At 50.5% G+C, this 15,237-nt stretch overlaps 3 protein-coding genes across 3 annotated transcripts; all 3 read left to right on the top strand.

Annotated features, from left to right (window-relative positions):
- Window positions 1-4,186: 4,186 nt before the first annotated feature.
- On the top strand, window positions 4,187-6,613 carry vmp25 (metalloproteinase, extracellular matrix glycoprotein VMP25; the record flags this gene model as incomplete). Its single annotated transcript, XM_002950588.1, has 4 exons — window positions 4,187-4,640; window positions 5,111-5,478; window positions 5,705-6,007; window positions 6,365-6,613. Coding segments are annotated over 4 exons (1,374 nt in total), but the record flags the coding sequence as incomplete, so codon positions are not given.
- Window positions 6,614-8,757: 2,144 nt separating this feature from the next.
- VOLCADRAFT_104769 (uncharacterized protein) lies at window positions 8,758-10,985 on the top strand (the record flags this gene model as incomplete). Its single annotated transcript, XM_002950587.1, has 2 exons — window positions 8,758-9,029; window positions 9,693-10,985. Coding segments are annotated over 2 exons (507 nt in total), but the record flags the coding sequence as incomplete, so codon positions are not given.
- Window positions 10,986-12,212: 1,227 nt separating this feature from the next.
- On the top strand, window positions 12,213-14,202 carry VOLCADRAFT_90993 (uncharacterized protein; the record flags this gene model as incomplete). The annotated part of the gene is made up of 3 exons (XM_002950586.1): window positions 12,213-12,758; window positions 12,814-12,970; window positions 14,066-14,202. The coding sequence occupies 3 exons, from the start codon at window positions 12,213-12,215 to the stop codon at window positions 14,200-14,202; spliced, it is 840 nt and encodes a 279-aa protein (XP_002950632.1).
- Window positions 14,203-15,237: the final 1,035 nt, after the last annotated feature.

Below are 15,237 nucleotides of genomic sequence, written 5' to 3'. Positions count from 1 at the left end.
TTTGCCAGGGACAGCAAGGCAATTGAGGGTTATGCCGATGCGGATTGGGCAGTGGATCGAGACAACCGCCGTTCGACAACTGGATATGCCTTTATCCTTGGCGGTGGAGCCGTCAGCTGGAAGAGTCGGTTGCAACCGACTGTAGCAGCATCGACTGTGGAGGCCGAGTATATGGCGGCGTCCCTAGCTACTCGCGAAGCGCTCTGGCTGAGGAAACTTCTGCCCGAGTTTGGGTGTGAGATCGATGTGATGCGTATCTGGGGTGACAACCAGGGAGCATTAAGTTTGATAAAGAATCCGATTGTTTCGGAACGTGCGAAGCACATCGATGTGATTCATCATTTTGTGCGTGAGAGGGTATCTATGGGGCAGGTGAAGTTTGAGTACTGTCCCACTACCAGCATGGTAGCGGATATCCTCACGAAGCCGTTACCGGAAGGGAAGTTCGTGCAGTTTCGAGAAGGGCTGGGTGTTCGTTGAGTTGGATTCGCCCGAGTGTTCCGTCCGAGGGGGAGTGTTGACTTCCGGCCAGAACACTAACGGCTGTACGACAGATAAGATGGAATGTTTGGTATAAAGGAGATGATGTTTTGACTGAAAGCTTGTTCTGTGATACCTGTAACGGTTAAGGTTGGCTTTACCTACACAGTTCCACTCGCCTATATCTTAACATAAGGCGGTTACAAAAGTTCGCATGACGCAAATCGACCAGACATCTGCAGATGTCAAATCGACCAGACATCTGCAAATCCCAGCTGGGATGTGATACCCGGAAAAATGGCAAAGTGAAGCGTCAAGTAGAAAGAAGAAATTCCTAAGCAGAACTAGTACCGTAGTGACAGGAAATGTTCGTGATTTTAATTTCGTGACGGCATCACGAAATTATGTCACATATAAATTACAAGCTGTTCCAGGCGATGGTCGTCACGAATATATGTGTGCTCCGAAGCCAAATCGTATAATGCCTTCAACACAGTAATTACTCGTCGAGTTCCACTTTTCTGGCCATATATACATCCATAATAATTGAACGGACATGGATCCGAGGGCCAAGCGGCCTAAGCAACAAAGCCTCCTTCAATGCGGACTCTTCACACTTGCTCGCGGCGCCCCAGCTACGGATAGAGCTGGTTTTGCCGCTCCTAAATAACCGTGCATGCATTGGCCAGCTTTTGCGTCAATCGGCGTTCTGAGTCGGACCCATTAACGAATATTGCAGGCACCGTTGCTTCGGTTGCGTTGGCTTCTCACGAATTCAACAGTTTCACCAATAATTTCGGGTGTAATTTTGAGGGTGTCTCGAACAATAAAATCACGAACATTTCCTGTCACTACGGTAATAATGAACGTTGTATTATATGAACGTTGTATATAAAGTGAATTACCCATTACCTCTGCTTCTTGTAAGCTTTCAATCGATTCAGCACCATCGACTCACAGCACTCATACAGATTATCAAAATCTCATCACAACATAGGCTGCGGCACCCTCAAAGCAACCACTACAGGCTAAGACAATTCCGCTTTTGGGCAAGCCGACATTACGCGTATCGTGTTGTTTCATGCTGAACAGTTTTTGGACAGAAAAAAAATGCCATTACTTAGATGCATTATTCAAGACCGAGCGTGCACTGATCTATCTTTTAAAACGTTTCAATGCCAGGAACTCAAAATCCATAGGGTCGTCGTAACTTGAAATCGGAAAGCTCAAAACCTGTACGGCTACGCGAACTTGTTGGTGGGGTGTTAAACTGTGGGCGGCTCGTCCCGAGAAAGGACGGGCGCTGGGGGCCCTGACCGGACCGAAGCACAGCGCAGGAACGGGCGCGCGGCTCCACGTCCTTCTGTTCCTCCGCGCACACCTCACTCCCTCACTGGGGCACTCTTCCAGCCCCTGGCTAGGCAACACAGCGGCGCAGAAAACTTGAACCGAACTAAGGGAGAGCCGCGCGAGAGGCGCCATACCACCTCTAGGAACCCTAAACAGGCTACCTGCACCCGCGTGTTGTCGGTACGACTTAAGGTTACACCGGCACTGAGTTCTACTGTTTAGCACTAACATGAAATGCGCTGGACAAACGCTGATCTCACGTATGCCTGCAGCTGCGAACCCACCGGACCTGGCATCTAAAGCAATAGTTTATTTTTAACAACTACACAAAGTTTGTTTGTCGATCTCTAATTATTGAAGCATGATGCTCAACCTGCTTCTCATTCTATCACTCGCTGGTAGTATGGAAGGTAAGTAGTATGGCAGGACGGCGTGCAGCAGTGTTACGGAAGCTGAGCATGATCCTCGTCGCGCTCTAGGATTGCTGCAGTGAATGTTTTGGGTGGGGCATTGTATTATCATAATGGTGGAAACTCCTGCAAGCTGACAGCGGGATGCGGGGTCTTACTACTTTGCGGGCAGCAGCATGCGTGCTCCCTGCTAGCAACTGACTATTTTTCGGCACAGGAGCGCAAATCAAAAAGCTGTATGTAATGAGCTGTAACTGTCATTTCTTCCATGTGCGCCTGCATCCTGGTGTTCCTTCTGTAGCTGCGAATACTATTACCGACGCAAATGCCGACGAGTTGGAGGGATCGACGAAGCAAACGAAAGCGCCCAGCATGGCAAATGAACAGTTTGATGTAGTTTGACGTGCGTTATTTAAAAGAACCCTGAGTTTTCCGGTGGTGCACATGCATGCTGTTGTATGTGCATGTATTAAGACTTACGCAGCTCCTAATCCCTCCTACGCTGATCCAGCTTAATCCCACAGAGTTTCCATGGCGGGGATCAGCGCCGGATTTAAAGCTAATCCCGTCCCTTAATCCGCACTGGGAACAGACCCTAATACATACGCGCGCATATCAATATGACGGTGCCCTTGCGCACGGATATGCTGAAGTAATCAATGCTTCCCCTGCGCTTTCGTTCATCTCAATATTGGCCGTGCCGCGTGCGCGCTTGCATGCAGTGGTGCATGCGGTGGGAGCTCGGAGACTCATCGCAGAGAATGTCGTCAGAACGCAGATCGTTGGGGACCTTCTTTATGTTACCTTGGATAACATTCAGCAGTGGCTAATCCGTGATAGCGAAGGAGCACTGATACCGCTCAGTGGCGGTTACATACCACCCGGAAGGGACTCAAGGGGTATCCCCGTTTCACCTGGTGCTGTGGTGGAGCTGGTGAGTGTATTGTAACGTGTGCACATCGATTCCCTTAGAAGTGCATCGCCACTGGCCGAAGTGTGATGAGGGGAGCGAAATGTAGTAGGTACTACAGCGAGCGCCAAACCAGTAGTGTCAAAGGTGCTGTACACAGCAGGAAATTTACAGCCGTTGTGGGGGTACACAAACAGGCGTCGGCCAGAGACCTGCTGATAGCTATTCATGATGCAGGTATGATGTGAAGACCCTTCTGAACGAGTCGTTCTGATACAGGAACAGCAGGCGAACCAGCATTATTCCAGCAGGACCAATACTGGTGATGAGCAAGTTATTTGGATTATTGCTGGACCATATGGTCCATGCAATGCATTGCATGACATTGCATTGTATGTATGCATGCCAATCTACGTACTGGTCAGCAGCAGGGGCCTCCTTTCAAAGGAGGCAAGTTGTCGGCAAGGTGCCGGCAAGTCGCCAGCGAGCATATGAAACATCGGCAACAGCAGCGGTGGTGGTATTCGTGAGTGTAATAGGAGTTCAGCATGCTACCTGCTGCTGCTGCAGCTGCTGCTGCAAGCAATAACGCAGCAGCAAAGGTCTTCCTTGACTCCGCTTGCTCTGGCCTTCAACAATTTGGAGCCAAGGATTATTAAAACGTTTCGCGTGTAAAAATAAGTTTTCAGGCCGTATTTTTGCAGTCACCAGTTCCAGAATACCAATAAGTTGTTACGTGCCTCAATTACTTTTTTCATCCCCCCTTGCTTCACACGGTTGGGTCATGCAATCCATGCATGCCAGCTCTGTCTGTGCTGCACTGCGGTCTCATCACATACCACATGCTGAACGAGTAGTTCCCACATGGGTGCATCCAGAGCACATGCTTACTTATATGTGAATCGGTGAATGCACGTATGTACAGGACTGTCTTTTTAATGGGGCGACGGGCGAATGCACACCCGACAATTCGACTACCTTGACCACCATCACCCTCGCCCCAGCAGCCCTGCTAAGCGCTGATGAACCCATCTACCAGCGCCTCCTGGTCATGGTTCTCGACTACCCGGCTTGCGGCTACCCTGCTAACATCACAGAGGAAGAAATCCGGACCCTCTACCTGGGCCCAAATGGGGATGGCAAGGGGGGCCTTGCTGAAAAGTACACGCAGTGCTCCTATGGGAAGTTCAACCTCGACATAACTGCCTTCCGGGCTGTGCGTGTGACGCACCAGTGTTCGACACCTATCACGACTAGTTGTGCCGACTGGGCAATGTCCACCAAGGCGGATGGAGCGACCAAAGCCCTCATCGGCCCTGCAGCCTTCTCATCCTTCAGCCACTACACCTACATAGTGCCACCGGGGCTTCAACCAGTGTGCCCCTGGTCAGGGCTGGCATATTTGCCGGGCCGACAGACCTTCCTGCAGACATCAGCCAATGGAGTGTACAGATGGGCAACAATAATGCAGGAGGCCCTACACAACTATGGTATGTGTGATGGGTGACTGCCTGAGTGTATTGATATCTATCGATGATTGATGCTGGACCAAACAGTAATGCCCAAACATGCAACTTACAGCAACTTGGGCGTTAACGCTTGTTTTCTTCTAAAACCTACTTGCAAGCCATTTGAAGGTGTTAAAATCAAACTTGTAGGGCCTTGGTAGCAACGCTTCGCTAAGTAGTACCTTGATCTTTAGCATGCATGCCATATGGCAGGCAACCCATAAGTGATATACATGCATCCTAATTCTGCTGCACGAAGGTCTGTAAAATTTAAATCATATGTAAGTCGTACTCTGGTATAATAGAAAGGGGACGGTCCCTCTCTCTTCGTATGAGATACTCGGTAAACAAGTCTAATAGCTATTTACGATTCGGCTTCCGACCTGTATTATCCTAGTTCTCAACCAGGGCGCCAGCTAGTACTCTATGTGCTGCTCGTTACATGTGCACAGGTCTCTGGCACTCTTGGCAGAACGGTATTGAGTACGGCGACTACTCGACGGCTATGGGTCGCGGCAACGCTTGCCCCAACGCTGCGGAGATCTCCCGCATGGGCTGGGCCACTCCCGCGGTCGGAGGTGACCAGCTGAACAGCAGTGCCTTGCTGCCAGGCACTACGAAAACCTTTGTGCTGCCTGCCACCTACCTCACCGGCAGCAACAACTACCTGCGTGTCATACCCGACTGGCTGAGTATGTACAACGACTCAAAGTCAGCTCTGAACCTGTACATGGCTGTCCGAGTAGCAAGGAGAGGCGATGCTGGCCTAGGACAATCATACGCTTCCAAGGTTAACATTCATGAAGTAAATGCCACGATGGTGAGCGGTGCCTCCAAATACCTATCACGAAACGTTGGATGCGATATTTGTAATTGGTTTTGGGTGTCGAAAGCAGGCATGGATATTTCGCTACTGCAGCTGCAGTTTAGGGTTTTTACTGCAGTGCAAACTATCTAAGTGATATTTCGCTACCGGCACGTGCACTGATATTTCGCTACTGCAATGCAAACTATTTAAGCGTTTTTTCTACTGTTGCTGCATGCAGGATAATGGCTTACCAAACCTCTATGCAAACAGCGACCGCAAAATCCAGTTCATCAACGCCGTCAGCCCCATGTCCCAGCTGACCTTGGATGTCTACAACCTAGTCGTGTATGGGGGATCATGGGTCGATACGGACACCTTGAGGGTGCACCTCTGCCGATTTAAGAACTCGCCTTTTGAGTGTCCTTCCCTCGGCGACCTGGAAGCCCAGCCACCTCCGCCCCTTTCCCCGCGGCCCCCGAGCCCGCGACCTCCTAGACCTCCACTGCCAAGGCCACCGTCACCTCCTTCCCCCCGGCCACCTGTGCCACCACCACCTCCTTCCCCCCAGCCACCTGTGCCACCGCCACCTCCTTCCCCCCAGCCACCTGTGCCACCACCACCTCCTTCCCCCCAGCCACCTGTGCCACCACCACCTCCTTCCCCCCAGCCACCTGTGCCACCACCACCCCCTTCCCCCCAGCCACCTGTGCCACCACCACCTCCTTCCCCCCAGCCACCTGTGCCACCACCACCTCCTTCCCCCCAGCCACCTGTGCCACCACCACCTCCTTCCCCCCAGCCACCTGTGCCACCACCACCTCCTTCCCCCCAGCCACCTGTGCCACCACCACCTCCTTCCCCCCAGCCACCTGTGCCACGACCACCTCCTTCCCCCCAGCCACCTGTGCCACCGCCACCCCCCAGCCCTCCACCCCCTAGCCCTCCACCCCCCAGCCCTCCACCCCCTAGCCCTCCACCCCCCAGCCCGCCACCCCCCAGCCCGCCACCGCTGAGTCCACCGCCCCCACCTCCCACACGAATAGGTAAGTTTGCCTTCCTTGCTTGGCTTGTTGGCTCATGCGAGCTCCGCACTCGTTTCTGGCCACCAGCAGACCATTATCAATCCAGGGCTGATACTCTAGAGTAAATGAAAGATCTTTCATTTCGTGTAAGTATAGGAAGGTAAGGTGTGCAGGGTAGTGTGGGAATCCAGCTAGTGCGGTGGTAGACCTAGGTGTGCAGCTCACATACCTGCAGAAATGAACAGGAATACCACTGAACCCCACAACATCTGCAAGCCTTCTGCCCTCGCATATTTCGTTGATCACTTCAGGTCTCATTCGTTCCTTCTTCCATGCATGACCCACACACACGCACAGCAGGCGGGTGTGTTTGGTGTGGCTAGTGACAGCTAGCTGGCTTCCTTAATTTTATTGATGTTGCGTGCATGCATGCTCAGGTCCGACATACAAAGTAAAAAATGAAAGTTTAAGTTGCTCCGGGTGGGACCATGAAGCCTAGCACGTATTAAGGGATTCAACGATGAAAGGGTTGCAACATACAGTCCACATTGGCCGCCATCAGTATTTTGTCACGCAGGAATCACTATGCCTGCGGCCCATGTTGCCGTCCACTTGCACGTGGTTGGAAGTAAATCCAACCTGTCCTCAGACACCATCTTAATAAAGCCCACATTTCAGGGTAATCGCGGTTCATCATCATGTAACCATGGCTCATCATGGCTCTTACCAGGAATGGCCTTTCCGGCGATTCCGACATACATACATCGATGCCATCGAGCAAAGGCTTGATTCATATGCCAGCCCCGAGTAGGTGTATGTTTCACATTGCCCACATGTACATGTACACATAATTATGCTTATGAGCAACGAAACGGAAGCATTGTAATAAAGGGTATGGCTGGTTAAGCTATAGCTTAAATACATAGCATTGTTGGTAAATACATACGTACGCCTCTATCTCACTTGCCCATATGCATACTTCATCCCTTGCAGCCTGCAGCAGGTTCTCAGGCTATTCACTCATGGTCGACAGAGACCACGTAGGGGATGATATTTGGTGCAGCGTAATTAGCCAGCAGGGTGTCGCGGGGGCCTGTTCCTCCAACGGCGACTGCAAAGCGTTCAACTCATATGTAGTCAACAATGCTACCTGGGGCTGTATTAAGCGCATAGCTGGGCCCGTACGACCATTGGCAGGAATCTGCTATTACCGAGGTATGTAATGGAAAGCGGCCGGCTCATATATTGGGAAATATACCCCAAAATATATATCCTGTTTTTTTTATCAAATTTAAGAAAGAAAGTGGATAATGTCGACCACCGTCCAATCACCGCTCAAGGCAAAGCTTAAGAGTACTCAGGGTGATGCCAAGGAAGCTGAACCCTTAATGTAAGAAGCTTCTTACATCCCTCCCCCCCTCGAGTGAACCTCCTCGGGCGCCCCCGGGCATATCCCGTGGGATTTTGGTTACTTGAGGTCGCGTAGGATTGTGATTTTATGGTTATATGACAATGTTGTCAGTCCCGTCCCCTTCTCACAGCTCCTGCGACCAGTTCTCATTCCGACACGGATTAGAATCTGCAATTATGCGCTTGCAAAACTACTCTTCCTTAAGGAATGGTTTTTCTGACGATCAACAATAGCCCTCACCTTCATTATCCAGGCGTTTTTCTCTGATAAATCCTGTAGTCGGTCCAGCCATGACAGTGCTCCTGCATGCTCCTGATCCTGTTCTTGCCATTTTAATAAGTAGTACAGTGACCCTCTCAATGCACGTACAATTGTTATCCGCCGCTGCCGTGTGCGCAATGAATACCGCCCCACGTGCAGCGTGCCCTCCAATCGCGGGCTACACTGTTGCCATTGATATGGATCATCCGGGTGATGACCTGGCATGTGAGGGGCTTATTACCACCGAGACAGCAGCCAGCCGATGCACCACCGATAGCAGGTGCAAGGCCTTCAACACGTACGTGGATTCCAGCTCGGGGAACCTGGCCGGCTGCTTGAAGTATGCTTCCGCACCGACGTCTCCGGCATCGGGTGTTTGCATTTACACCAAGGTCACGACGAGTAAGTAAGCACGTCTGTAGCTTGTTTTAGGGGTCTGTAGCTTGTTTACCAGATATTGCACTGGTATAATGGATAGGGACCCTTGCATGCTTTCCTGTCCCTCAGCAAGTTCGCTTTGGTCTATACTGTATGTGCATGTGCATGCGGCTGCTGGCTGCTGCTGATGTTAATTGTTGCTGGTGCATGCATCTGCAGTGCCTGTGCTGACTGCGTGCTAAATCTTAACGCAGATTGCGCCATCATCCCCGGCTACACCCTTTCGCCTGGTGCTGACCACTATGGCGATGACATCAACTGTCAAATAACCACCGCTAATTGGGGAGCCAGCATTTGCTCGAGCAGATCAGATTGCAAAGCATTCAATTCCTACACCATCCAGGATGGAACGCAGTGGAGCTGCGCCAAACGTGTAGCCAGTCCGCTGGCCAACGCAAATGGTATTTGTTTCTACACCAAGATTAATAATCGTAAGCCATTGAACACCCATAGACCCTGTATAGGCAGCTCCATATGTATGATCTATCTATCTATCTATCTATCTATCTATCTATCTATCTATCTATCTATCTATCTATCTATCTATCTATCTATCTATCTATCTATCTATCTATCTATCTATCTATCTATCTATCTATCTATCTATCTATCTATCTATCTATCTATCTATCTATCTATCTATCTATCTATCTATCTATCTATCTATCTATCTATCTATCTATCTATCTATCTATCTATCTATCTATCTATCTATCTATCTATCTATCTATCTGAAGTGCGAAATGGGAGATGACACTGCAACTTGACGTCGCACCTGCCAATGCATCGTAATAAACTTCAAATGATACGTGGAGTAGAACATACATACAGGAACACGCACCGCCAGATAGGATTAAGCTCCGCTACCGTGACGCTACAATACACGGATTGCACGAGGGATTATTAAGATACGGCTGCGAAATGTTCATTTCGGAAAGAAAAAGTCAACTTTGTTGTGTTGGATTTAGTTTAGGTGAGTTTATTAGCTGGGCCTGAACGGCTGTACGGATGAACGTCCAATTCACATTGCAATCGCTCGCAAACTCAATCGTCATCCCGGCTTGCTTTGTCCCGGTTACACTTGCGACCTGCAGCCTGTGCTCAAGTCCCGGGTTACAAACTGGCAGCGGACCAGGATCATTTCGGAGACGACATTTACTGTGTCCAGCTTAGCCTAACAGATGCCATCAGCCGTTGCAACTCCGACACAAGGTGCAAGAGCTTTAACACCTGGTACCTGAACAACGACGGATCGGCTTATGCATGCTTGAAGACTGTGGGTACTCCAACGACACCGAAGGCTGGTGTTTGTTCATACGTAAAGGTTTAGCGTCGTGAATAAGGTAGAGAAGGTAGGACATGGGGGATAGTGTTACTGCATGCGCATGCAGGAAAGCCTAAGCACCGTAACCTAAGCTGGTACGCCCGCTTATTCATATGTAGTGTGCGGTGTTTGCTGCATGTGCAACTTGTGGTGCGGACTTCGTTGATGTGTACAAGGGAAAGCCGTCAAAACAATCGTTGCGTCGCTACCCGCTGGCTTGATGTCCGCATAAGATTATTGGGTAGTGGATTCAAGATTTTCCGGTATGAAGGGGTTAGACCCGCCGCTTATGTGGTTTGGCCTTCCATCCTACACGGAACATTATAGGCTTTGGGGAGAAGGCATTAACTCAAACCCTAAGTCAATCCTTCTCGGGGTTCTATCTCCGCTGGTTTGTCTTCCTTGTCATCTCCTTTGGTTGCTCTTTCGGCTTTCCCCAAACAAAAGGGAGCTGAAGTCAACTGATGCGAGTAAACGAAGGGGATAACCGAAGCAGATGACAAGGAAGACAACTTGTCCGGTTTGAAACCTGTGAAGATAGAACTCCGAGAAGGTTTGATTTATAATTAGGGTTTAAGTTAACTCCTTCCGCTTTCCATCCTTGCCACCCTTTAGTGGGTTACACTCGATAGGCTGATCTTCAATTTCTGAAATTGTAGTAGATGGTCGCTGGAAAGGCCTTCTCAAAATGCTGGCTGGGCACTTTAGGGCGCATTTCTAGGCTATGCAATTGTAATTGTTATGTTACAGAGTGGGAGGCTTCTGGGCCGCTTTATCACATTGTAAGTTCTACGATTTTATCACCTTATAGCATCATCCACCACTACCACACTGTACTTCGCCATACGAACTGTAAGTCCAAGGCGGCGGATCCAGCCTTCAGGGACCCCTCCTCATCCATTCACCCGAACACCCGAAGAGACGGAGGGTTCGGCAATCGCCACCAATCCAGCGTGCGAATCTGGTCCATCAACTGTGACCTCAACTCCACATCTCAGCAGCTAGCCATAATCTCGCGTTCCCAACTAATTCGGGGGGCTCCCCGGGAATCGAACTCAGGACCCAACCAATTCGGGGGGCTCCCCGGGAATCGAACTCAGGACCGATATTTACAGTAGTGTCAACCCAGACCAGACTATAGATAGGCTATGTGTGTGCCGTACTATACGGCAGTTGCTATAGCATGCCGGTTATTTTTACACACGCGTTAATATTCCAGCCAGCACAACGGCTGATTCTGCGTTTTAGGGTTACAGCAGCTGGCGTATGCGCTGGTGTTTACCGAATCCGGTAATGTACGAAGTAAATGCTTTCAGGCAGGATGTGCCTAAGCGGAGCACGGTGAAGGTTGGCGAAGCGATACTTAGTCAGCTTATTTATGCAGGTGGAAATGATATTTATGCAGGTAATTCAACTAGTAGGATGGGGTACGTATCCACATGTATGCAGAGTCGATGTCCATGAATGCTAGTCAATGTCCATGTATTGCCATTCTTTCGAAATTCAGAATAGACTGTGAGCGCGTGTGTGTGTATCAAGTTTCATATAAGCGGTGCATATGCCTACCATGCTTTCATGTGTGCGTGCGTGCGTATGCCGATAGTTCTGCATGATGGCGGTGGGGCTGGGTGATTATTACAAGTCTCTCTGAACCACCCAAGCATGAAATTCAGCGGTCGTTGGACGACGCCTATACGAACATGAAGGCGCTACTCGGATGCCTCGGTGTTATATCACGGCTTTTTCAGAAAAGAAAGGATTGGTGGATGCTGATCCCGTGATACCCAGGATACTACTACTCACAACGAGGATAACCACATGCTGTAGTTAACTACAGCATGCAGCTATTGAGCCGAGTGGCAGTGCTGATATGAAACGGATCCGTTTCTGGAGCCTGAGCGCTGTATCTTGCTTTTTATTTCCCAGCGCATTCGTGCATTGCAGGCTGTTTCATATGTACGAGCATGTGCAGCAGTGCAAGCATGCCCTGGGTTGTATGTACTTCCATGCACACACTGGCGCCAGCGAGGGACATATAATTGTTGGCTTAGATGCGACGAAGTGAAGCGACCGGAGCTTCTAAGGCTGGTTCTGTGGTACTGTCGTACAACTGGTTCGCAGTGGTGACTTCGTTCTTGCTGCTCTCCTGGTGAAGTCATTCTGCCTTCACGCAGAAGAGCATACAGCCTTGTCCAATAGTCAGCGTGACAGGCTGTATTTGAAGCCTTACCATTTCAAGTTCCGATCTACACCTGTTCGAGTTCTTACGGTTCCGACTTATTTCCTTCAAATGTCAACTATTAATGACAATGCGCCATCGACAGAGACCGTAGCCACCATTCCAGGTGGGGCTGGTGGTGGGCTGGGCGCCATTGGGTCCTCCCCGCCGGCCGGTGCTGCCAAGATGGGCGCCGCTGTTTTAGAAACAGTAGTGATGAATGCCCTAGAAAAGGTCTCCGAGAAGCACCGCCGGGACGATCGGGCCGCTTTGGAGCAGGCCGATGAGCTTCACGCGGACTTCATGGCTAATGAGCAGAAAGTGCCAAGAAACGTGATCGGTCACCGTCTGCAAGCCTTCACTGGCTTCCATCTCGGCTTACAGCTCATTCGCAGCTACCTCGATGCTGGCTGCTATGAGAGGGCTGCTGAGTGGACCGACCTGCTCCAGCTTCGCACCGAGATCGGTATGGAGGTGACTCACCAGCTAGCCTCGGAGCCCTGTATAGGTCTGACAGCCGCGGATCACTGCTTTAACAACATTATCGGCACACGGATCCCAAAAGGTGAAAAAGCGGAGGCCCTCGTGTGGAAACAGAAGGACTGGGCCTTGCGGACGGTGAGTGCCTCCACACCTGGCAGTCATGGCGGCAGCCATTCTCACGGTGCTGGAGGCTCCGGCGGCGGAGGCAGCGGTGGCGGATCGTGCGGCAGCAGCCACAGGGGCGGCAGCCAGCGTGGAGGTCATGAGTATGGTGGAGGTCGTGATGCAGAGCGCTTTGATCGCAGCGATCGCAATGGCAATGGCTGCAAGGAAGGCTGCAGCGGCAAGTAGTGGTTTTCAGGCCTTGGTGCAGTAGAGTGGGGCCCACGTGCCTGTCTTTTTTCTTGGCCCGTGTGCCGCTTCTTCTCTTCAAGGACCATCACCGGTCAGCACAGCGTGCGCAGGAATATTCTTTTTTGGTTATGATGAGGTTGCCAGCGAGCATCGAATTGGGCACCCATGCGTGCGATTGAGGCGCCCGTGTGCATGATAGTTGGCACCCGCGTGCACAGTTGTTGGCGCCCGCGTGCGCAGTTGTTGGCGCCCATGTGCGCAGTCTTTAGCGCCGCATGCACAGTTGTTGGCGCCCGTGTGCGCAGTTGTTGGCGCCCGTGTGTGCAGTTGTTGGCGCCCGCGAGTGCAGTTGTAAGCTTCGTTGACGACCTTTTTTACTCGGGGTGTCTTGCCTTCCCACCTTTTTCCCTTTCTATCGTGTTCACATTTTGAGGTTGTGGACAGACCGTCACACGGGTTCACTCTGTGGCAGCGTTCGCCATTTTTTTCCCTTTTCGGATAATTCGCGTCAGGCCAAGTGGCCACTCAAGTCGCCTTGGCAGCCGGCTGGCTGGGGGACCCGTTTTTTGCCTGTCTTACTTCTTTAAGCGTTGCTCTACTTCTCGCCTCGCCCGTGTCTCCAACAGTCTGTCCGGTGCATGCTTGCAGGCCTTCATAGCCGCCAGTAATTTCCAGCCTGAGGAACCATGGATTCATTCTCGCACGACGATGCTATTGCCTTCCTGTCCGAGCTAGGGGTAGAGGCCCTGTTGTAGTGTAGTGCAGTGCTACTGGCCCGTGAAGTATGTCTCAGGCCGGCACTGCCCCGACCACGGTATAAGACCGCGCTCCGAACGTGAGTAGAATATGAATTCTAAAAGAACCCACGTCCGTTCTGTGAGCAAAGACGATTTCAGTAGATTTATGGATTTCGGTAAGGCTGTCGTACAGATTCATGATGTTCAGTTCCAGTGAATTCTTACAAACGATTCTTGACAGCCAGGTCAGTTTTCAGAAGATTTCATGATCATAATTGATTCGCATATTTCGTGATAAGCTCATCATTACTGTGTAGCTATCGCGCTACAACAGCTGCCTCCTCCCCCCAGGAACCAGCGTCCTCGCTGTGTTCCGGGTGAGCCTTCCAGTACTCGGTAATCAAGTTTCGATCGGAAATATCGGTAGAATCAAGCCACGTATTGTTTTCATCAGTATGTCCTTTCCATTTGACCAGAAATCGGTATAAGGTTCGTTTTCTCAGTTTACGGGTTTCATGCTTCAGAATACGTTCAATCGTCCAGACAGGCTTGGAAGTGACGGGGTCAAGTTCCAAAGCTTTCGGAGGCTGAACAGGTCCATCAGGGACGTCAGCGCAGTAAGGTCGGAGTAAGGACACATGAAACACATCGTGGAATCGGTATTCAGGAGGCAAATTCAAACGGAAAGTAACGGAATTAATCATTTCTGTAATCGGAAAAGGTCCAATCCAACGGGGCATCAGTTTTCGTGTGCCTTTCTGTATAGACAGATTTTTCGTACTCAGTAATACCTGTTGTCCAACATGGAGGGTTACGGTACGTCGTTTCTTACTCTCCTGTTGTACAGCTCGGTCTTGCGCAGATTGATAAAATCGTTTCGCAAGATTCAGTCGTTCATGAAACGTATCCACGTACACCTTAGCAGCGGGAACGGTATCAGCAAGTTCCAACTGTAGAGGCGTTCGCGGATGGAAACCGTAATTCAGAAAGAAAGGTGACTGACCCGTGGTTCGGTTTCGCAGATTGTTAATTGCGAATTCAGCGGCATCGAGATAACGATCCCATTGTTCAGTGTCAGTCGAAACATATTGTCGTAACATATCTCCAAGGATTCGGTTGATTCGTTCGGTTTGTCCATCGGTTTCAGGGTGAAAAGCGGTACTCGTGTTTTGTTTCGCACCAGCTCGATTGAGCAAAGCCGGTAGAAACAGATTCTTAAATCTCGGGTCACGGTCAGAGATAATCTTTTGTGGCATTCCATGAAGTCTCACGACGTGATGAAACATCATGTCAGCACATTGTTCGGCGGTAGCGGTAGTACGGCAAGGAGCCAGATGTACCATTTTCGTTAGGCGATCCACAAACACCAGAATAGCATCGTGCTGGCGTTTGGTTTTCGGAAGTCCCACAATAAAGTCCATGGAAATACTTTCCCAAGGCATATCAGGGATCGGTAGTGGATGTAATTCACCTGCCGGTAAGCCAGAAGCCGGTTTAGTTCGGAGACATACATCACACTTCGC

Source organism: Volvox carteri (genome assembly GCF_000143455.1).
Source record: "Volvox carteri f. nagariensis unplaced genomic scaffold VOLCAscaffold_19, whole genome shotgun sequence".
Lineage (NCBI taxonomy): Eukaryota > Viridiplantae > Chlorophyta > Chlorophyceae > Chlamydomonadales > Volvocaceae > Volvox > Volvox carteri.
This window is presented reverse-complemented; position numbering and strand designations above follow the sequence as displayed.